At 44.5% G+C, this 22461-nt stretch overlaps 3 protein-coding genes across 3 annotated transcripts; 1 reads left to right on the forward strand and 2 right to left on the reverse strand.

Annotated features, from left to right (window-relative positions):
* Positions 1 to 555: 555 nt before the first annotated feature.
* Positions 556 to 13565, reverse strand: akap10 (A kinase (PRKA) anchor protein 10). The gene is made up of 15 exons (XM_079172170.1): positions 13362 to 13565; positions 10931 to 10978; positions 10313 to 10498; positions 7801 to 8283; positions 6787 to 6885; positions 6616 to 6700; positions 6333 to 6456; positions 5835 to 5971; positions 3722 to 3866; positions 3218 to 3385; positions 2878 to 2987; positions 2508 to 2590; positions 1995 to 2047; positions 1762 to 1854; positions 556 to 1667 (listed from the first exon to the last, which is right to left on the reverse strand). The coding sequence occupies exons 1-15, from the start codon at positions 13381 to 13383 to the stop codon at positions 1662 to 1664; spliced, it is 1842 nt and encodes a 613-aa protein (XP_079028296.1). The 5' UTR covers positions 13384 to 13565; the 3' UTR covers positions 556 to 1661.
* A 1307-nt stretch (positions 13566 to 14872) lies between these two features.
* Positions 14873 to 17474, reverse strand: cUnh11orf54 (chromosome Un C11orf54 homolog). The gene is made up of 8 exons (XM_079172268.1): positions 17332 to 17474; positions 17127 to 17225; positions 16719 to 16792; positions 16520 to 16621; positions 15981 to 16157; positions 15569 to 15718; positions 15356 to 15472; positions 14873 to 15249 (listed from the first exon to the last, which is right to left on the reverse strand). The coding sequence occupies exons 1-8, from the start codon at positions 17396 to 17398 to the stop codon at positions 15076 to 15078; spliced, it is 960 nt and encodes a 319-aa protein (XP_079028394.1). The 5' UTR covers positions 17399 to 17474; the 3' UTR covers positions 14873 to 15075.
* Positions 17475 to 17723: 249 nt separating this feature from the next.
* On the forward strand, positions 17724 to 22043 carry LOC306704721 (uncharacterized protein). Its single transcript, XM_079171216.1, has 5 exons — positions 17724 to 18227; positions 18347 to 18620; positions 18729 to 18856; positions 19351 to 19393; positions 19475 to 22043. The coding sequence occupies exons 1-5, from the start codon at positions 18109 to 18111 to the stop codon at positions 21392 to 21394; spliced, it is 2484 nt and encodes an 827-aa protein (XP_079027342.1). The 5' UTR covers positions 17724 to 18108; the 3' UTR covers positions 21395 to 22043.
* Positions 22044 to 22461: the final 418 nt, after the last annotated feature.

The raw sequence follows: 22461 nt of genomic DNA on the forward strand, positions 1-22461 counted from the left end.
GCTAATTTGTGTGTAAAATATGAACACCACCAATTAGCTTTAGCAGTAGGCTAATTTTGACTGTGAAATACACACAATGTTATCGAATTCAACAATGTTTAGGTCCTTGCAAAGCTGATATTTCTGCACTTTCATTATATTTCGCACAGTAAAACGAAACTACAACATTTTAAACGCGTTCTACTGTACTGAAGGTGACTTCTGTGCCCTTAAGGATGAACTGTACTTCACAATTTGTGGATTTTTCTGGACCTTTATAAGAGAAGACGGAGCATTATTGTTATGTCAGAAATAATATTCCGTGTCATCAATGTCCTTCTTTTCTGTTTTACCCCAACATTTCAACGCAGCCAACACTGCCCCCAGCTGGTCAGAGGTGATAATAGTTCACCCTTAAGCTGTTGTGACTTCTCCCACAATTCAACTGTTCTGAAAATGATTTTAAAATAAATAAATGTCCCTGTAAACATAAGACTGTATCAAAATAACCAAAACAGTAGGCTCTAACTTCATAAATATACAAACACTGAAATAGAACGAAAAAGAAGACAGACAAACATTTCATAATATATGTATTTAAATCAAACACAATTTAAATATATTATAGATTAAGTACACATACATACATACATACATACATGTCAGAAAACATTAGTGGTACATAGTACCAAGAGTCTTTTCTGGTTCTTTTCCACATCTTGGTAAAGCTCTAAAGAAATAATTATTTTTTAAAAATGGTTTTATTCACTGAGCACACTTTCCAGTAGAACAGTCCGGTCATCACTGACGTTTGTTTCAGAGATGCATTTAAAAAAAAACAACCTGCGATTACAATAAAAAAGGACTAACATTAATATATGGGGTAAACCAGAAATCTACATTTAGCACATGGAGTTTGGAGTTTTCCGACACAACTGGAGCACTTCAGTTCATATGGGGAGTATTTCTTCTTCTACGCTCTGTAAAAGGTGCAGGGAAGTTCATATAGGAGGCCAGCCAGTCCGAGGACCGAGTCGTCTGTTCTTCCATTTCATTGTCACATTTCCAAAAATCGTCTACAGTACGGAAAATAAACAGCCACGGGTTAGGGCAGCTCACGCCAGTGAACAGAGGGCAACACACTACTCCGGGCGGGTTGAGGGAAGAAGCGTGAGCCGAAAACTGTGCAACGCTGACTTTCAGCCGCTTTGGGCCTTACGTGGCTGACCCTAACTTAAGAACTTCATCTTAAAAAAACAAAACAAGGAATGGTTTTAAAAAGGAGGCGTGTCATGAGGGAGTGAGGGTAATGCAGTCTTTGTCACGTCCTCCGTAGGTCCTCTCCACACCGACGTGCTGCTTCTTCCAGTGTGTGCTGTAACGCTTCCTCTCTTCAGGAGTGACTTCTTCTCGACTGATCCGCTTTACCTTTGGTCGACTACACGTGTAACTTTGTAGTGTTATGGAGTTGGAGGATTGGATAGATGGAGTACTTTTCACCCCCATTAGTCCAATACCTCAACAACCACGGGGGGAGGGGTGGGGGTGGGGGGGGGTGATAAAACGCCTTGTTCGTTCTCAGAGCGATGCAGGTCCATTGTGGGGTGAACCCTGTTGTACAGTCTGTCTGGGGCTGGACCGGCGTCCGCGGGGAGCGACAGTCCTCTGGTTCCTCAGCGGGGTCATAACTGCAGACGGAGAAAAAGAGAACATTTAGAGCCGATCTGCAGTCACTCCGCACATCGCCGCGCAGGAAGGAAGCTACCGAGGGAGGTTCTGTACCTTGGTGGCCTTGCCGGGGCTGTCGTGATTCGACTGGTGGACGACGTCGTTGACGATCATCTTGGCTATCTGCCACGCCATCTCCTCCTGGGCCTTGATGCCGAGAGAAACGGCACAAAAGAAATAAAAAACAACAACAGCGTTAACCAGACTTTTACTGAAATAATACGTACATAGAGCCTCGCTACGCGCCTCACACCCCTGAATCATTCACGAATACCTTGTGGACTCACCTCGTCTGAGTTGCCTTGCACCCATTTCTTCATGGCTTGAGAAAATATGGAACCTAAATGAGAGGAGAGGGAAGGCTGAGTGAGACAAAAGGGGGACCGCATCGGTGAGCACGTAAACCTCAGGATCTTAATCGGAGCAAAGAAACTGAACAAACAACTCAAGGTGAGCGACTCCTGACACGTTGAAGCATTCAGGGCGTTGGCCTACTTATAATGGAGCCAAATGTCTGGTACTCTATTCTAGACTTGGACATAATAAATAAAGATGTTGTGTGTTCTTGGATCGTAAGAGTAGTGGAGGCTGGGTTGTGCTTAAATATTTCAGAAGGCTGCAGGGAGAATGGGTGCAGCCACAAACGAGGTTTGTATTCACGGGCGGAGAGTTGATGTTTTTCACTGCGAGGAGCAACGAGATAAAGTCTGACAGAGTGAGGGGCAAAGACTCGGAGAGAATAATGAGACAAGAGAGAATCGAACAGGTAGAGGAGAGAGACAAGTGTGAGCCCATCTTGCCTTTGGATTTCTTCACGTCCGGCTCTGGCTCGGCCTCCCTGATGAACTGGCCCATCTCATTCACCTTCCCAAACGTCATCCTTCTGAGCGGACAGAGGAGAGCAGAGGGATGAAGACAGACGACGGCTTTGTCTTTCACTTTTCAAGATCTCGCTCTCCAATCGTTTCGTACAGGACATTTCAAACACTTTAAGAGGGAGTCAATAACACACTAGATGGATTACAGGCATTAAAAGGTGAACGGCAGCGTGGGCGATCGAAGGAGAGAACCAAAAAGAGTAAAAGACAACAAGGGAACTTGACCAAGATACAGCAATTATTTGCACAGTTGAAGAGATGATTTTAAACAGATTTAGCCGGCTTGACTCACCCAGCGTAAGGCCGCTGGTACAAGGACTCGGGGTCCAGGCTGGCCACGTCCACCGTGATCGCCTCGTCAAAGTTCTTCAGGATCTTGATCGCTGCCCTTTTGGCACTTTGCTGCAGAGCAAAGAAACCACGAACTGAATGTTTGGCAGCACTACAGGGAACACCGCTTTTTATGTGTTGTTGTTGTCGTCTAAAACGACAGGTATGACCACAACCTTTCGGCATGAACAGAAATATCTCATGTAACGGAGGCGGAGCGGGTCTAAATGTCAGCAGAGAAGAGGCTGAAGATGTGGGTTAAAGTCTGGGGGGGTGGGGGGGTGGGGGGGTGGGGGGGGTACCTGCGTCTGAGAGCCGTCGCCGACATTTGAACTTGAGCGCTCGCCGTCTGCTGGCCCGCCCTGACCTGCAGCGCTGACATTCACAAACTCGTCCGCCCGCACCGAGTTGATGAGGTCACTCAGGTATTTGTAGTAAAGGTTGCTAGACAGGAAGCCCGGCATGTAGACCTGAACAAAGGCAACACAACGCTCGCTGTTAAGAGAATAACGAGGATGTATTTCTAGGCACAAGTTACAAAAGGTCTGTTCCTGACCTTCGAGTGCTCACAACAGTATTCAGATCGCTTCTCATTAGCATGAGGCGCATTTGTCAGCGGTATAATGGGACAATTCATCAACGACTTACAACACAAAACCTTTAGGAGGATCCTATTAAACTCAAGAAAACAGCTCAAGCTGAGGATTTCTTTTTTTTTTTCTAGAAAGTTTTAAAAGGGCAATGTATTAATCCATTAACGGTTTAATAATGTCCTGCAGAGTAAAAAGGACACAAGAGAACCGTACCTTCTCCATGGTGGTCCAGGCCTGTCGGAGTGGAGTGGTGAAACAGTCGGGGAGCGGCCCCCCCTCTCGGCAGATGTTCGACTCGATCTCCATCCGCACAGAGTCGCCGAAGCCCAGAGGGTTGGTGGCCTGGAGTGAGAAATACCTGGAGAGGAAGCAGAGCGATGAACGACCTGCATTCTGATTTTTAATCAATACACAATCAGTAAAAACTCAAGAACTTTAGTGAGGAAAATTGCATCTTTAGTTGAGGCTGTAGGCCCGTCCCCCGGTAAGGTTCAAATATTTAATATTATCTAAATATCATTGTTTGTTTGTTTCAGCACTGTACGTTTGCTCTGGTTTATGCTCTTAGATGCTTGTTTAGCAAAGGAGATGCACTTATGACTTCTGGTGACTAGTAGTTCTCTTGAATACCGATGTTGAATACACTTAGTGTAAGTCGCTTTGGATAAAAGACTGCTAAATGACTGTAATGTAAAGTAATGTTTATATTATCTAAATATTAATGAAACAGTGGCAGGGAAGGCACCAACAAACTGAAGAAAAAAACAGAGCAGCCGCCCAGCAAACCATAACATGTGAAATACGGGACAACTGTTAGGTTAAGTGTGTACGAGATGTCACGTTACTGAAATACCCTTTTAATGTATAAGTAATAATTAGTGTCAACCCATTCTTTTTTCACACAAACAAACATGAATGCAATCAAGTTTAAAATAAGGTATATAATAATAATAATCATATTTCTCTGTTACTTCAACCACAATTTTCTAATACCGTGCACAGCAATCAGTGCACCAGGTTAAGCTAAATGTCGTTCACTAGAGAGCAGTTGTGCCCTTCCTCCCTCAGCGTTACAGAGCAGTGGCACTCGGCCCTTATGATGCACACCCGTCTTCACTATCGCTGATAACGCAGAGGCTCCGCCCTGACGTCACAAAACACACACACGAGCCCAACGGCTGTGATCCTGGGGCCTGAACTACGAAGAGAGTTCAACATACCCAGGGTCTCTTATGGTCAACGAACAACCACGATCCCGCTAAGGTTGTCCTACGAAGCTGGTTATCAACTCCACCCATCATCATCACCAGCATCATCATCATCATCATCATCTACGGAGCCATGTCTTCGGTGTAAAATGAGTATTTGTTGATGAACAAACTTTAACGAATATGTGATGCGCATTATAAAAGTTTGTGAGTCTGTTTTGCTGCCGAAGCAGAGATGAGAGAGAAGAAAAGACGTTAATGTCTGAGAAGCTCCGTCTGACTGAAATGCTGCATTCACAAATCATGGGAGCTAATTATCGGTGTGGGGATTACTTTCCTAATAAAAAAGACAACAGAGGGTGATTCCTGTCGGGAATAAAATAATCTTTGTTCAATTAAAATGCAGCTATCATCATCATTATGCAGTCAGTGTGTTAAACTCTCCTCTGGCTGTCGAAACCAAAACACCACACCTGAATGACTCTTTATTACTTGTCACTTATAAAATGTAATTGCAATCTTTTGTCCATAGTGGGATCCTGTAGGAACGATGGCGTGATTGTTTCCAGTGATCAACGGAACATAACTCTGTGAAACACACTTACAAACTGATTTAACCTGGGTGATATATTAAAAGATTAACTCAAACACTGGAGTGATATTAATCATTTAAAAGTGGCAGTAGACGTTTTCTTGCTTTAACTCACCGTTATGAAGTAAATGCTGATCGCACAATGTAATGTCTGTAGAATCGACTTTTAGACCAGGTCTCTAAAAAGCCTCACTTTCACTACGCAGTTCTGTCTGCCACCTGGTACCGGGTATCTCCCGGCAAAATGAAGGCTCGATTTTTAGGGCAGAAAGGGAAGTGTGTTAACCACTGTGCAACCAAAACAGGAAGAGAATAGCGCTCTTGTTTCACGCGTTAGCCATCGGTAGATATCCGCAGTAACCAAAGAGTATCGGTGCTATTTGCGGTTACTATCCCGAGTAGAGGAAATACTGGACGGTAGAACAACCGAAGTAAGCAAAGTTAGAAGAAATTCCCTATACGAGTCTAAACCTACTTGAGGATTTCATGGAGTGTTTGAGTGCACAGAAGCAGAGTGAAGACCTACTTGTCGTAGAGGATCATGGCATCGTTCTGAGCCTCCTGGCCGTCGTACTGGCCCTTTTTAGCCGCTAGCTGGTTCTGGAAGTTGTCCGCCGCCAGCCAGAACTGCAGTACATTCATCGCCTCCTCCTTTTCCATGTACTGCACAGAACAAGATCAAGATTAACCGTATGTCCTGTGTACACGCTGACATAGAGAATACATGTTTACTCTGACAACCCTTTGACTTTATTTGTGCATGGAGTGTCACTTTTGTATCAACAGGATGGTCGATAGTATAGGGAGCATCTACAGAGGGGCTTTGTGTTTACTGTGGCCTCTGTTTACTACTGCGGTGAGGATAGAGATTCCCTCTGGAACAGGTAAATAAAATAACTGATGGACACCGTTTTGTGGCAGAGGCAAGAGAGGACGAGTGTATGAGGAGGAGTCAAGAAGAGAACAAACAACGGTTTAATGGCACTGGTGTGTTTGAACTGAAGCACTGGGCCCGCACGCTCACCTCAGAGAAGTAGAAGAGAGCCGACTCACAGAACAAGATGTCGGCCAGGAACACCGAGCCGCTGGTCAACACTTCGATCTGGTATTTACAGAAATGATGGCTCCGCAGGAATTCAGTAAAGTACCTGGAAGCGAAAGAGCGAGTGGTGAATGAATACAGGCGCCCCTAGGTGGTAAAAATGACTGAAGGGCCGTAGTTGAACTTTAATCTTAATGTGGGAACCGGGCGACACCTCACTGTGTGAGTATTAACTCTTCTGGAAAATGAATAGACAGAGACTTACTGTTGCTCCAAGATGGCGAAGACTACCGACTGTGCAATGACAAAGCAGTTTGGGTCCACCATGCCATCCTCGCCACATATCTTAGCTACACAGAGGGGGAAACATGATCTAAGAGGGTGACTTTTTGTGACTGAAACCAGTGCTTTTCTATTGCCGTTGTCCGTGTCTTACCGACTATGTCGTTTCTGATCTGTTCTGTGATGGGGATGGGTCTCACAGCGTCCGGAGAGATGTACTTGGTGAAGATTGTAACTGCATCTTTCTCTATACCTGGAAAAACAAAGAGACAAATAGCTGAACGTCCAGTGATGCTACAACAGACATAGAACTGATGTTTCTGTGTGAGAAGAGTGTCCATGGAAGCACCAAGAGGATATTCCACACTAAAAGGACAAACTTCTTAAGATAACTACCTGATTTGTCTAACTCAGACTTCTAAATCCTCATATTAAAAAGGTACTATTGCAGTAAACTACTTGCTATGTAAAGATATAGTGGCGTTTTGGTGTGTGTGTGTGTGTGTGTGTGTGTGCACCCCACTGGCTAGCTAATCGCAGCCACTCTGCACCACTTACAGCTGTTTGCACAGTTAGCCGCCGGCTCAGCCGTTGCCATGTTGAGAGCTACGTGAGGGCAATCCATCAAACCTAGCTACTCTCTGAATGTTTGATGTGTGCACCTTTTGACTTAAGCCGAATCACAATCTGGTAGGGCAGAGATCTCTTTTCAGCCAGTATGAACAATAAACTATATTGTACGTATGGGCATGTCGGTATCGTTTTAAAATAAACGTGAAAAACGTCGACCTATCCTTTTAAAATCTGCAAAAGACAACACAGAGTCTATTCAAAGTGCTATTTAATGCACTATTGTTATGCAATTATTAGGAGTTGGGTGTTGCAGAAAAAGAGGCCACAACAAGATGACAATCACACCTCAGATCTGGAAAACCAAGTGGCGAACATGATGGAGATATGACAATTATGATGGATTCATGTATGAATTTGGAGGTCGCAGTCTCGCTCCACCCAGATGTTTTCATCTGCTGCTCTTTTTTTTCGTGCCTCATATACATCATGATTTGTTCCGTTTCTATTGCACTTCCCCACCGAGTATGTAAAGAAGATAAACTTATATATCTTGTACAAACACATAAAGAGAGGAACTTGTGTAAAGGTGACTCACTTTTCATGAGTTGGGCAGAGAGGTCTCGCAGGGTGCTGATTGACTGCACCTTGTAGGGAGTCCCCGTCCCGGAGTGGGCCTGCCTGTTGGGGGTTTCCGCTCGAGGAGTGTCGGGTCTCAGGCCGGCCTCTGCGCTGGAGGAGTCCCGGCGCTCCGATTGCGCCGCCGGCCGCTCGGCGCTACTGTCCCGGGCGAGAGCATCGGGTGCGCGTCGGGCCAGCTCCGAGCCGCCGCCGGGGGAGGCCGGGACGGGCTCGGCCAGAGAGCTTTGTTTGACAGAGTTCAGGCTGTGCGCTCGGACCCGCGACCAGCTGACCGAGCGGAAGCTCTCGGCCTCCAGCCAGAAGCGGACCAGGTGGTCGGCGCCCTGGTGTTCCATGAAATGCATGTAGTGGGGTATCGCCACGTTGTCCCGGAGGACGTGCTCCACCGTCTTAGACAGCCGAGAGCGGTCATCTTGATGATAGTTCACACTGGAGTGACCTGGAACGCACAAATGTACACACGGTTAAGTAATCCACTTAGCACAGGTCACTTTTAGAGGCTTCTCTTTTAGTCAATAGTGTATTTCTAGCTACAAGAAAAATCAGAAATAGGATTGAGCTGCCTTTAAGTGCAAACATAGACACTGCAGCGCTCCACTCAAATAACTGACTGAGCAGCACACTCTCTTTGAGTTGCAGGTTTAAACTTTCATAATAGAAGGAAGATAAGTTGTGCAGGATATTGATGGGAGTTGCAACTTGAAGTGAAAGATAAGACAAAAAAAAAAAAGTGAATTGTCCGTGTTCAGCTCTCTCATGACTGAAGGCTGGAACGAGAGCTGAATCTAAACTCCTGCTTTTGCAGCCTTGTGAATTTCTCTCTCTGACAAGAAGCGGCCTCGGACTGAGCAATTTCACAGATGATTTAACCCGGACAAACTTTTCAGAATCACACGTCTCCATCACCTGTGTGTCCTCCCGTCATTCACACAGTGTGTGTGTGTGTGTGTGTGTGTGTGTGTGTGTGTGGTGATCAGCAGTAACTGTGGCAGCCATGGCAACATTTGACAGACTCCAAACTCCTGTAGGAATGCCGTATCATTTGACTTTACGATGTCTCAAATTGAGTGTCTGTTTGAGTAACATCCACCATCCCAGACTACAAAACACACACACACCTACACACACACCTACACACACACACACACTTCTGGAAAACAAAATAAACAAGAGAGTGCTCATTGAATACAAACCCAGACACTTGCTGGATTATGAATCAGAGCACATCAGCTGTAGTTGGACTGAGGCTTCTGGGGTGTTTTGTTTGCTCTTTGAAAACAAAATAGTGCTGCAAGAGGTGTCACCCAGTGTGAGGCGCTTATCAGTCAGCCTCTTCGGATTCCTTAAGACCTCGCAGACAAGTCCACCTTAACAGGGAAAGCTGAAAGCAGCAACCTGCGTCGGCTCATAAAATGCCTCATCTGAATCTTTGAGCGTCACTAAACGGCTGTTATATAAATCAGCCCTGATCTTTTTCAGCCCCAAACAATAGAGAGATGATGAATCCTGAGATCATGTTCAACGTAATGGTTCTCACTGCCGCTACGGCTTTCAGTCTCAGCTCTAGTTTGATCTGCCATGGCTGCCTACAAGCTGTCAGTGAAACTAACCCACCTTGCCTCTTTGAATCCTTCTCCCTCCCTCCCTCCCTCCCTCCCTCTCTCCTCTTGTGCTTAAACCACAGCCCTGTGAAACACTGATGCGTTTCATTCTGGTTTTGCTGTCCGGGCGGCGGCACAGGTTCGCCCACCTCCGTCTGACTCACCTCCGCTATTCTCTGGGCAACTTGCTCGTGCGGTTCTCGTCGCTGCTGTCAACATGACAATCATGTGGTCGCCTCCGTATTTTTTGGCATGTAGCGTACACAACCAGGAATCTAATTCACAAGCACTACTGATCAACATCCGCCCGGCCTCAGGAGAAGAATGTCTGGGCGCGTTTTAAAAGAAATGCATGAAGTCATGCGAGTGCGTCACACAGCACTAATGAAGGAAGTTTCTTCCATTTGCACTAGACAGTGTGCTGCTGTTTAGGCCGTGTTAGTGAAGCGAGAGTCACACTCTGTAGCTGCAACACATTACTACGATAAAACTAATTAGCCCTACAAGGTTAAACGGGAGCCTAAGAGGCAAACGTTGCAAAGTTTATAATTCCTTATGTTGTGTTAATTTGATTCATTTTCATATTATTGTGTGTTAAAGTTGATTAATTGCTTCTGTTGTACTCCGTCAATCAGTTGACTCGTCGGAAAGGAATCAGCAACTATCTTGATAATCAATTAATCTTTCAGTTTTCATGAAAATAAACCACACATTCTCATTGAGCATTTTAACTTTGTCATATATGGCAGTAATAGAAATATCTTTAAAAAAAAAACTAAATACACCTCATATGCATATGTGTTTGGTTGGGGCTTCATATGTGATCACTGAAAGCTAAATACAGACACACGGATGCGGGCTCCCTACCAAGATCTCCAAAGTGCGCAGCCTCCATGTGGCTTGGCTGTTTCTTGAGGATGGCGGTGCGACCGCGGGCAAAGGAGTCCATGTTGGCAGAGATGGCGTTGATGGCCACATGGCTGGGCCCGGCAGCGTCCTGGACGGCATGGTGGTTCCTCAGTCCTGGCGATGGAGAGTGAGGGCTGGGTGAGGCTGAGTGGGTGGAGGACGGAAAACAGGCATTAGGCAACAACAACCAAAGAAGAAACGGAGTACGATGACAGCAAAGATCTGAGCGGCCTGAATGCGTGACGTCAGTGTGACTTGTATGAGAAGGTCTTTTTAGCGAAGGCTTTCCAAAGAGCTCACAGCTAGTTCACGGAGGCCTCGGGGGGGGGGTGTGAGGAGAGAGGTTTGAGAAGACAGACCGCTCAGTGCTTGTTTGAATGTAAGCTGCATGTGTTCCACTGAGTAGCTTGAGGTTCAAAATGTCGGTCCTTGCGACAGCATGGCAAGCAATGATCGAACATCATAAACCAAGTGAAGCGAAGAGCCACTTGAATCACTTCAGTACGGGGGCTAATCTCACTTTCTACACATGCAAAAAAAAAAAAAAAAAACACATCTCTGCGACGATGAACTCACCTCTATTGGCTTTGGTGTCCGTCGCTTTCTCGGGTTCTTTGCTTTTGGCTGTGGGGGGGGAGAAAGATGAGAGGCGAGATGTAACTGGAGAAGGATGCAGCGTTTTCATTCACAACACGGGGCGAGACCAGCGAGCACGCAGCACATACATGGTGGCATTCATTGGAGGTAAAGGGAAGACTGGAACTCACTATCAAGTTACATAACGACGTCAGTGAGGAAACTGATATACTAGAGGAGCAAACAAACAATTTCCTGCAGAGCCGCTTCCTTGCTGCTGCGGACAGATGGAGGAGGTAAATAGGGAAGCTGTGTTCTGATATATGAAAGCCCTCTCAGTCCTGCTAATCATACAGCAAGAAGAGAGGCCTCCATACTGTATGTCAGCATTAGGGGTCCTTCCTAAGATTGGTCTCTCAGCTCTGGTGGGTCCCCGGCAGTTTAAAGTCTCGTGAAGCTGACGGTCTGACAGCTCACAGCTGAAGCCCTCTAAGAGTTGCTGATTGTCTATAAAAAATAAAATGTTGTGGTCTAATGCAAAACGATTTTGCACGCCCCACTCCAAAGCTCTGTGGCCGACTGTCAAATAAAAAAATGAAATATGTAGCCTGCAGTGGAATAAGTGCACAAACATGGTGGCAACCACTCATCAGAGTGACTCACCATTCATATCTTCAGATTAGGCTGCTGCTGCTGCTGCAGAGGGCGGTCAGGATAGGTATCAATTTCGAGCACTGACATTACAGAATGGACTGCGAGTACCGGGACGAATGCGCTTTCAGAGGGGGACAATTTTTGAGGGAGCCGTCTGCGAGTGTGTACGCGTCGGCCAAGAGTCTGAGTCGGCAGGCACTGAGAGGATGTCCGTCACAGCTGAGAGAGGAGGCCTTTAGAAAGGAGCGCCGACAACCTCTGCTGAGCTGAGACGCGGCCGTGATGAGTTGCTGCAATGGATGTTTTTAAGTTATAAACAAAAACAACCGGTAAGTCTAATGTACTGCCAGCAAAATGGACACACAGCATTGGCACAAGCACCGTGAGGACTCACTTCAGTCTCAAAAGGTGCACCATTGACAACAAAGCATCGAGATGTGTTGCAGTGAATGATGCACTTGCTATGTAGATTGATGGCGTGGGCCAAACTGATAAAAGGTAAACGTAAATGAACAAAGTACAACAACCTACAGATAACACTGACAACTCTGTATTATTACCTTTACCAGTGGCAATTTGATTAATCTACTGTCCCACCTGACTCATTAATATTCATCAGTGCTGTAACTTCTTTGCAAAACTTCAGTAAAACTTTGCATGTACAATTCAACCATGCCCTACACCAAACACTACACGTACTTCCTGTAAGCACAGAGTGTCATCCTGGTTCAGAGCTATAGAAGTGCCCTCTCTCTAATGTTTCCTCATTTTGGAGACCTGCTGTGTCAGCTGCTTTGACTGCTGTAGCCTGACGAGGAAAAACCCACTGATCTCACTCATGAAGATGAACAACGGTGGTCTGGTGTCGACGGTGAGGTTGACTCTGGAGACTTCAGTTAAACATCGGTTTCACACTGCTCTACCCTCATTGACATGAATGGTGTGGACAACATATGAGATGCACGAGTGGGTACAATGTAACTACAGCCTCAAAAATGAAGCTCAGTCAATGTCTACTGCAACAATTCCCTACGTATAAGACACACTGTTTATGTCATGCAGTGACCGTTATATGAGGGTTTAGCCTGAAATAGCGCGAGGCCATGTTGTGGTTTGAAATCAAACATTCAGGTCCAATTTAATCCCCTTCTTTAGCGTTGTATGATGCTGTCCAGTCTGACTGACGTTAGCTAACGTTACATCCCTTTCGGTCAAACGTTTCTTAACGAAGACTACACATTTCATTTAAGATAATCAACAACTCTTATTCACATACAACGGGTTAAGTGTATTTTCTATATCTCCTGCTGGTTAAAGCTGTATAATATTGGCTCTGGTGAAGCTAGCTAACGTTAGCTGCCATAGCACAGTTCGACACTTGTGTCAAGTGATGGGTGTCACATGTAAAGGGCCTTGTTGGGAGTCTTTAACGTGAAGAAGCACTATTTTTTTAAACATAATCAAGTTGAAGGGTGTAATTGGCTCAACGTACTGCTGACAGCTCTCTGTGGCGGATGTATTTCCACCCTGGCTAACATCAGGTCAGGCAGGGAGGATAGAGAGGCCACCGCTAAGCTAACCGTGTCACTGCAGAGAGCAGCAGCGGAAGGGAAATCTCACTTCCACAAACAACCACGCTGTCACTGGTCAATTTGCTTGCGGCCGCAGCCGCGACCACATTGGTTACATCTTATCGGGCACCAGTCTCTCCTCAGCCGGACTCTCTTAGCTGCTAGCTACCGTTGACGTTGCAGCACTCAAGAGGGAGCTTCCTCACCTTTCCTCTTGAAAAACGACATGACGGGTTTCACACTGTGACCGTTTCCTCAGCTCACTGACACCATCCCGTGGCTCCGCGGGTCCCTTCATTCAAATGCATCTGTTCTGGACACTCCTGAGGTGGAAATGGGTTATTATCGCAGCCCAGGTGAGTGCTGTCAAATTCCAGTTTTCGCCAAATCCAAGCCCAGCACAGCGGCCATATTGTCAATAAACGTCTTACTTCCGGGCTGGTGCGGCAGCAGCATTGTGGGAAATGACGTGTTACCTGCTCCGGCCAGAAGATGGCGACGTTTCAACGCTCGAGAAGTTACAGCGTTGCAGCTGAGTCAAAGGATTTTGTGAGGTAATATGGTTTCTACCGTTTAATACAATAATTTAAATACGATTCAAAAGTCATCTTTTTTATGAAAACATAATTTTTTAATGTAAATAATAAATTATCAATATATCATAATCAGAAATCTACATTGATAACTAAAGCAGTTATTGCTTACTTAAACAGTACTATGACAATTAAAATATGCTGATTTTATGTACAGCTTCTGTTGTCATTGACTGTAAAGTTGGAAAAAAGCAACACTTCAACCATATTAAAGTAATAACACATTTCCGTGCATGTTTTGCTTAAATTTACATCTTGGGACATTTTTCAATAACCATGATCCAAAGGTCAGAACAGTTTTCATCTCAACAATGACTATATATGACATTACTGCCACTAGCCCAATTATATTTGATAGAACTGTACCACAACTTCCAAGTGTTGTTTTGTAAAAAGGCCAAACCAGATCATTCCTTGACACCAATTTCCATGTATTTATATTTTGGAAACATTTGTTAGTATGAATATGAATTAGGGCAGCAGAGGGATAAACCTTTTAAATACATTTGGGAGGAATTACGCTAAAGGGGGAACAAAAATACAGAGTTGAAATGGGGTTTCTAATGTTTTATCAAAGTGAGCTGGAAGTCAGAATGACAGTTTGTAAATTAGCCTTTATTACATACACACATTGTTCCGCCAGTTTTGACATGGTTATTTTGTGTCGACAACCAATTTGAAGCTTCTCATAAAAATAGTGAACACAGAAGTCAATTTTAGCTTGAATCCCAGGATGACGGTTACACTTAACCAGTCATACAAATGTAGCCTCTGTTGATTATCTATTTTTCACCTGGTGGCTATTTAAGTACCACAGGTGTTTTCACTTCTGGCTAATTAGAGCTTTGCAATCACGCCTCAAATAATACAACCGTGTGAGATATGAGGGAGTTATGGAGCAAGCACTTTTAAAAAGAGGAGGCCTTATTAAGAAAATAAGTGAAAAAAACCTGTCTGTTAAAAAAATGATTGTCCTAATTTCCTCTCTGTGCAGACTGTGTATAGACATTACAGCCACTGTCTGCTCTTATCATGATGGAGTTGGCAGGAAACAAAGTAGTTCAAAGTCCAACGTTTACTATTCTACTGCGTTCATTGAAAAAACGGCCACGACTCTCTGAATTCAACATTGTTTTTATTACATGAAATGTGCAGATTTGTGATTTAAGAGCAGAGATTTTCAAAGAAATGTTGCATTTTCATTGGAAAAATGTTCCCGTGCATTTAAAGAACACACAGAACTTAGTATAAATCACACACCGCTTGATTAATCGAGACCATTCACAGATGCTGTGCTGCCGACGTGACGTATTCATTCAATCGCCTTTCAATCTCGTCCAACTTTATGGGTGTCCCCGGGCCTGTCGATGCGGTAGACGAACTCTGCCGGCATGAAGTAGCCCAGGTACTCCACGCTGTCGGGGGTGGTGTCTATGTAGTAGTGGCCCCCTTCTCCGTGGTGGCTGAAGCAGTGGGTGTGCTCCACGCGGAGGTCCAGACCCTGCAAACGCATGAACGAGACGCATTACGAAGCGGTCTACTTTTGCCGATTGGTGCTCATCTCATGTCGTATCTGCCTCCCTGAGACGAGCGCTCGCTTTACTCACGGGGTCTCTGGATACCAGCACCGACTGGCAGATGAGCGGGGCGCTGACCTCAAAGTGCTTGAGCCACTTGTTGACGTCGTCGTCGGTGTTGAGGGGGCAGGCCGAGAACTCTCTCGGCTGTCGATATGAGCATATTTTTAATGAAATAAATCATGCCGTGGAACTGTCGGCAAACTATTAATCGTGTACTGTGTCTAAATGTCCAATATTCACCATGATGTGGATTTTGGCTTTCCCTTTCTGGATGATGAAGGTGCCCCCCAGAGCCACGCTTTTATCAGGGTAGCGACCTTCTAGACTGCTCCTCAGGGCCGTCACAAGACTGTGGGCCCCTGTTCTCTTCTTGGCCCTCACCTCAATGACCTGGAAAAGAGGAAACAACACATTCCTTTTGTTAATGTTTAGCACAGATACGATGGGGCTAAAGTTCACGAGTAACAACTTTAACTGGGTTACTAACCTACAGATAATTGGGTTTAAGTTCATAGACAACCAGAGGTGTTTTGTTATTTGACAAAAGCAAAATGACAAAAGTGTTTTTGAATGGAACCCCGGCGCATGCGCCATGGTTCGCTCTCAGAGACACAAAGCCGCACATCTTGTTTGATCTGATGAGACTCGTTACCTTTCCAGACTTCCCCTCACAGGCGTACAGATTGCCCAGCAGCCCAAAGCTGCAGTCAGAGAATTTGTTGCTGTATTTTTCTTGCAGACACTGGCCATCGGCCGGGTTGATGGAGGAGAAGTAGCTGCCGTTCACTGCAGGCCTTCCCTCCGCTTCGGTCAGGACCAGAGGAACCAGCTGTGGACGAGAATATTTAGAATCTGCTTCGCTGCAGAGCGTCGTCTCTCGTGCCAGATGTGCAGCTTTCAGTTAGATACAGTCCAAACTCCAAACAGAAATCAACCCCGCAACTACCCAAACTTTGTCTTTTTCAATCCATTATTTACTCTGTAGTCAGACATCCTGATATAAACATGATCATGAAAGCTAAACTATCTTAAATAACACCTTACTGGAGACAGTTTTTATTATTTTTAGGCCACTGCTTTAACAAATCATTGTTATCTTGGGGTTCCACTCCAGGGCGAAAGACTGGAGAGCTGCACCCCAAGTAAAGGTATTTTAGCTAGAATCTATGATGTGCCGTAAAACTGATTAACCTCTGCATTCATTCCCACAACTCTGCTGGGAACAGCTGCTGCACCGAGGACGAAGGCTCCTGGCAGCTCCATCTCCTTTGATATGGTGTTCATGTTGTATTCCTGGGAGGAAGAGAGGCGACAATATAATAATCCAATTCCACTACAGGCCAGTGATCAGTATTCCACACAATATATTGTAATAAACAAAAAAACCTACCTTGTGCTTTTGAACCAAGGGGACCAGGTACGGCACGCCACCAACATCGGTGATGCGAGGCTTTCCACACAAGCCTGCAGCATGAGGGCAGAGGAGACATTAAGAGAACATGACACAAATCCTAACTAACAACTTCACAATTCTGATCAAATGCTTTTTTGTAACCATTATTTCTAGACGAGTATAGATATAATCATATATCTTTAATGTAAGATCAAATAAATTCACATGTAAGGGTAAAAACTAAGTGTCAAAATGAACATAATTGGACTAAATACATAATGCAAGACATGCATGAGGGATTTGATTCTGCCTCCTAGATGTATACAGAGTTTATAGTTTTTTTAAATTATGGAAAATGGGACTGAACATTGTGGAAGAACTGCAGTGTACTTGATAGGCTGTTACCTTTGACAGGAAAGTGGAAGGGCTCTTTGGTGAGATCGGGACACTCCACAACACTCACCTGAACTTCTGCAAAGTTGTCTTCCAGTCCTGCTTGCAGCACTGCAACCAGCAATAAGTCATTGTTACTCTCTCTCTATATATTTATATACAGAGATAAACATGCAGTTGCATAAACATTCAGAGGCTGTGCCACCGATGTCCTTACCACCACGCAGTTCCTCTAAATCTGGCGCGTGCAGCTGAACCTTTTCAGTTTTGCTGATTTGTGCCATAATAACTGCTGTTGAAGTTAAAAGTACCAGCAGACTGTCAGCGGTGCAAGAAAGGTCGACTGCTAAAGTGAGCACATCCCGAGTGGTTGAAGACCAACCAAAGAGTAAATACTAGCAAGATAGTTCCTACCCCACACAGTTTGTGTCCTCCTCTATATGCGGCCCGTTTATTAGCATAACAGCCTCAATTTTAGAAAGATCTTTTTTTTTCCACGCGTACTATTGTAAGAAAAGATGGAGTTTTTTGTCACGTTCACTTGTGAATGTTAAACAAACGGGGGATTAAGAGCGGCTCGTATTTACTGAGGGAATCTCAGACAAAGAGACAAAACGGAAGTAGAAAGAGTGAAGCCTCTTGCTCATTTGTCCATTACCGCCTGCTCGTTGGTCATTGGTCAGATGACTATTCGTCACGTCGGAGACGTTTAGAAACTTCCGGATTGGTTCACACGGACACATGTGTAGTGGCTACTCGCTTTTACTTTGTTTTTTTTTTTTGGTGCAGATTGTTGCTATACGACATTAGCGAGATGTTTAGGTAATAATCATCCGTGTCCATCCAAAGCGGACATATAATCGGAGACAACTAACACATTTAGAGCGTAATGTTGTTCGAGGCAGGCCTCAAACGGAACCTTTTTTTGTTTACTATTTCTTGCCAATGAAGACCTCTTCTATAGTTTGATCTCTGCCCTTTGCTAATCTGCACAATGACTGGAGCGCATCGTACTCTAAATGGGACTCAATCCGAAGTTGGATTGAGTCTTGAGTCTTCTGTGGGACAGGGCAGACAGGATAACGTGTATAATGGTCCTGCTGAATCAGAGGGGTAAGGATGTACTAACTACTACACATGTCACAAGTATGATCAAGCTTTCCCCCAATAACAGCAGCCTGAAAAAAAGCTCCAGTTTGGCTCTTTCTAAATGTATAATTGTTCCTCTGCAGGGACTCAGGAGACAGCCTGTTCATAACCCAAAATACATTAACGTTACCTGAGGCTGGGAGGTCAGGCAGACGACCTCACTACAGCAGGAGGTCAAAGCCCGTATCTCCCAGATTTCTAGAGGGAAGTGAAGACAGTTCATCGTCCGATGAAGAGCTGAAAACTCAGGAGTGGAGGAGAAGAAAGAGATACTCCCTGCCGAAATACAGTTTCCCTTTCCTTGAAGAGCGGAAGCTCCAAAGCGGTCCATTACCTGACCAGAACAAAAGCCTCCATGTAAGATTGAAGAATACTTAAACACACATTTGTTTGCTGGCTGGTGTTGCTGTAGAACGCCAACAAGTGTAAATGTTATTTTTGCGCTGAAGTCTTTCCTTGTTTCAGAATTACACGATTGGCGGCTTCTTTAAATGTCTCGGAGAGCTGAGGCAGAGCTATCGAAGAGGACAGAATCTGGAGTCATCTTTACCAACAGTAAACATGGTTGGGGACAACATATCTCCGTTGTCAGAGTACGTTTATGTCAAGGACTAACCATGTTTATTGGAAGTTACATGTGTATATATTTTAGTGGCCTATAACCATCAACACCCAGTGACAGACTTATATGTACTCATTTTAATATTCATTTTTTTTAATTCCAATTTTAGAAAACTCTACATAAAGTTTTATTGTTAAAAAAAAAAAATCCTTCAGTCTGGTTTAGTGCAGGGACAACCCTTGTAAATGTAGATGCCATTAAGCTTTTGGTGCAACTTTATCCGAGTGCTTTTGATACAGTTGATCACAAAAGTCTTTGAAATAGACTTGGGGAACACATCAGTTGGTCTGCAGCAGTGTTTTAACAGATATGCCTCTTGTCTTTCAGGCAGAGAGTTCTAGATTACGAATACAATACCTTGTGGGATCCCTTAAGGATCAATTTTAGGGCCACTACTTTTTAAATCCGTACATGTTAGCCTAGCTCCGACATTGTTTTGAATAAAACGTATCTATTCTGTTCCAGAGAAGACGGAGAGAGGTCAGAAGGCGAAGACATCAAAGTGGTGGTAAGCAGGCCGTTGAAATCATGCACGTCGCTGCACTGTATACTTGTGAACTTGGCCTATAATCTGTGTTTCACCTCACAGGAGAGGAAACGCTTTGTGGCATCATCCAGCACAAAGAGCCAACAGACCTGGTGCAACCAGTTAAAAAAACAACAGAGGAGGAAAAGTGCCACACAAAAGGGCAGAGAAGCGCCCGAGCCTGTAACGGAACAGGCAGGTCCAAGACTAAGAAGCCAACGTCTCCTCCACAGACCCCCAGAGCGTACAGCTGTCACTAAAGTAAAGAAGAGGAGGAGGAATGAAGAGTCACAGGGTCTGCGCGCTGCAGCATCTGTGAACATGCAGGCAAAAGAGACTCCCAGCCTGTCTGAGGGTTGTAGGGCAGACAGCAATGTGCTGGAAGTGAACAGGGAAAATGGGATGGAGGACTCGTCACGTAATGATAACACACTGAGGCAGGAGGAGGGAGATATTCCCGATTCAACACAAAAGAGAAAAAAGAATAAGTCCCGAGCAGAAAGTGTTGGACAGGAAGTGGACGTGGGAGTGGAGGATTGTGTGGTTTCAGTGAGCTGTAACGTGGAGGATGGTGGAAAGAAGAAGAAGAACAGGAAAAGAAGTGGCGAGGGTGTCGAGCAGTTACAGTCGGACACAGTTGCCGAACCTCTAAATGATGTTGTTGACATACAGAAGAAGAAGAAGAAGAAGAAAAGGGAAAAAGAACTGGGAATTGTGATACCAGAGGAACATGAAGAAGAGGAGGCCTCGAATATGACTTTGGATTTGCCGCCGGTGTCGACAGAGCAGTTACAGGCGTCGGGAAGTTGTTCCGAAAATGCTGCGGCTCCCCAAGAAACTTTAGGATCCAGTTTTGTTAAAAGGAAAAAGCGCAAGAAGTCATTGAATAACGAGGCCCCTCAGGACGGAGGAGAGAGTGTGGATGATTCTGTAACCTTGGCTAAAGGTTCAGAGACGTCACTGAAGAAGAAGAAGAGGAAAAGTCTCTTTGAGGGAATGAATTTCTCTTCCTACACTCCTGAAGAAGAGGGAAAGTTTGAAAACGTATATCACCAGAAAACAAATGAGGGCCTCGAAGAGCAAAATGCTGAACCGGTGACTAAGAAGAAGAAGAAGAGTGGAATATTTCGCAGGGGTGTATCTGAAGACAAAGTGGCGCAAATCGATGATTCGGCGTCTGCACGGGAAAAAGAAAAGAAGAGGAAGTCATCCTTCCTCGTCGCTGATGCAGAGGAAAACGATGTGGAGAAACTCAACAACGGGGTCACGAAACGGAAAAAGAAGAGGAAGAGGAAGTCATCCTTCCTCGTCGCTGATGCAGAGGAAAACGATGTGGAGAAACTCAACAACGGGGTCACGAAACGGAAAAAGAAGAGGAAGAGGAAGACGTCTGCAGAGCAGGAGAGCGTGGAAGAGCGGGATTGTGAGGAACCGGACAAAACACGTTGTGGTGCTTTGCCTCAATCCGCTGACACAGGGAGGAAAAGGAAAAAGAAACGTACAGGAAGTGAAGGATTGGATGGTGCAGCTGATGCAGCGTTTTCTCCACATGATGAGGTGTTGAAAAAGAAGAAGAGAAAGTGCAACGATGTGATGAAAGAGGGTCCACCAACCGCCACGACCTGTAGCTCAGTTTCACGCAAGGAAAAAGGCAAACGCTGTGACAGTGCGAACGTGTCTCGTGATGGCATTACTCATGACCAAGCGAGCACGGGAACGCTGACCTTGGTCCAATGTGATCTAGCGTCGTCAGAGGCGCCTGGAAATCAGGCGTCAAATGACGCGAGAGACAAGAAGAAGAAGAAGAAGAAATTAAAAAATGAGGCAAATGAGTTAGAGCCCATAGAAAATAAAAAGAAGCAGAAGAAGGAGAGAAACGAGCAATCAACCACACCAGAGACTTCAGACATTGTGAAAAACAAGAACAGAAAGCTCAAGCGGAAACTTCATAATCCAAACGAGGACATCTTTACTGACTGTTAGTTTGAACTCATTATTATTATTCATCGATTAGATGAACTGTGGTTTCTGTTTGATCAGGACAGCTGATGCAGCTGCATGCTGGACGCCCTGTGTCTTTTTTAGCTGGGCCGTGAACATGTGAAAAGATTTTCTTTTAAATATGTATTGATATGCTTTTTAGCTACACACGTCTCAACCTTTTTGGTGTTGAAATGAACTGAAAAATAACAACAAACCATAATGATTTCATTGAATATGAAAGCTTTTAAATATGAACTTTTGAATATTTAGAGGAAAAAATGTCACGTTTGTTAGTTAAAACAACATCTAATGATTGTAATTAAATTGTTTGTGAACACTTTGAAACAAAAAAAACATGGAATTTCCTGAAATTGTATTTTTTATTTTAGTGTGTTTTTTATGTTTCTAATGTACAGTAACCCCATTGTCAACCAGTGAGGTTGACAAATCTGTACACAGCCTTTAACCTAATGGGCGTTTGGCTCTCACTGTCTGATAGTAGTTCTCTTGAATACCGATATTGAATACACTTCTTGTAAGTCGCTTTGGATAAAAGTGTCTGCTAAATGACTGTAATGTAATGTAATGTAATGTAATAGTAGGGGCAAGTTGTGCCTTTCCTTAAACTTGTCCTGTTTTTGTATTTTGCCCCGCCATAAAATGCGTAAAAACATAAAATTGTTGTTTTGTGTTGGAAATCAGTATGCTGTCCTCTGTTTAGGAGACGTCTCCACTTTGCCCTTTTATTGCAAATGATCTGATGGTCTGAGTGACTGTCTGTGTTTGTTAGAGCTGTGACAAAGTGCACCATTCATGGGGTTAATAGGTAATACAGAGCCACTGCTTTAGGTAAAACATTTTCCAAAAAAGTGGTCACGTTCCATATGTCCTCTGGAATTTAATTCGTGATCAAGTTTTGAGTGGTTTTGGCAGACCAACATGCTAAATATATATATATTTATATTTTTTTTATTCAGCTGTGGCTGAGTTAGTTAGGTCCTATTCATCTGCTTCTGCATTTGTGGATTATATACATTTAGTAAAGGGAGTCATGGCATTCATTAACC

This window comes from Pholis gunnellus, assembly GCF_910591455.1.
Source record: "Pholis gunnellus genome assembly, chromosome: 13".
Lineage (NCBI taxonomy): Eukaryota > Metazoa > Chordata > Actinopteri > Perciformes > Pholidae > Pholis > Pholis gunnellus.

Bases quoted from the DNA above. Each gene is read 5' to 3' on its own strand.
- akap10 (XM_079172170.1), bottom strand. From the start codon at position 13,383: ATGTCGTTTTTCAAGAGGAAAG. The intron at 10,979-13,361 runs GTGAGGAAGCTC...CCCCCCCCACAG, and splicing joins GTCGTTTTTCAAGAGGAAAG to CCAAAAGCAAAGAACCCGAG. The intron at 10,499-10,930 runs GTGAGTTCATCG...CCACCCACTCAG, and splicing joins GGACACCAAAGCCAATAGAG to CCTCACCCAGCCCTCACTCT.
- cUnh11orf54 (XM_079172268.1), bottom strand. From the start codon at position 17,398: ATGGCACAAATCAGCAAAACTGAAAAGGTTCAGCTGCACGCGCCAGAT. The intron at 16,158-16,519 runs GTTAATCAGTTT...TCTCGTCCACAG, and splicing joins TTGTGGGAATGAATGCAGAG to CTGGTTCCTCTGGTCCTGAC. The intron at 15,473-15,568 runs GTGAATATTGGA...TCATATCGACAG, and splicing joins AAGCCAAAATCCACATCATG to CCGAGAGAGTTCTCGGCCTG.
- LOC306704721 (XM_079171216.1), top strand. From the start codon at position 18,109: ATGACTGGAGCGCATCGTACTCTAAATGGGACTCAATCCGAAGTTGGA. The intron at 18,857-19,350 runs GTACGTTTATGT...ATTCTGTTCCAG, and splicing joins AACATATCTCCGTTGTCAGA to AGAAGACGGAGAGAGGTCAG. The intron at 19,394-19,474 runs GTAAGCAGGCCG...TTCACCTCACAG, and splicing joins GCGAAGACATCAAAGTGGTG to GAGAGGAAACGCTTTGTGGC.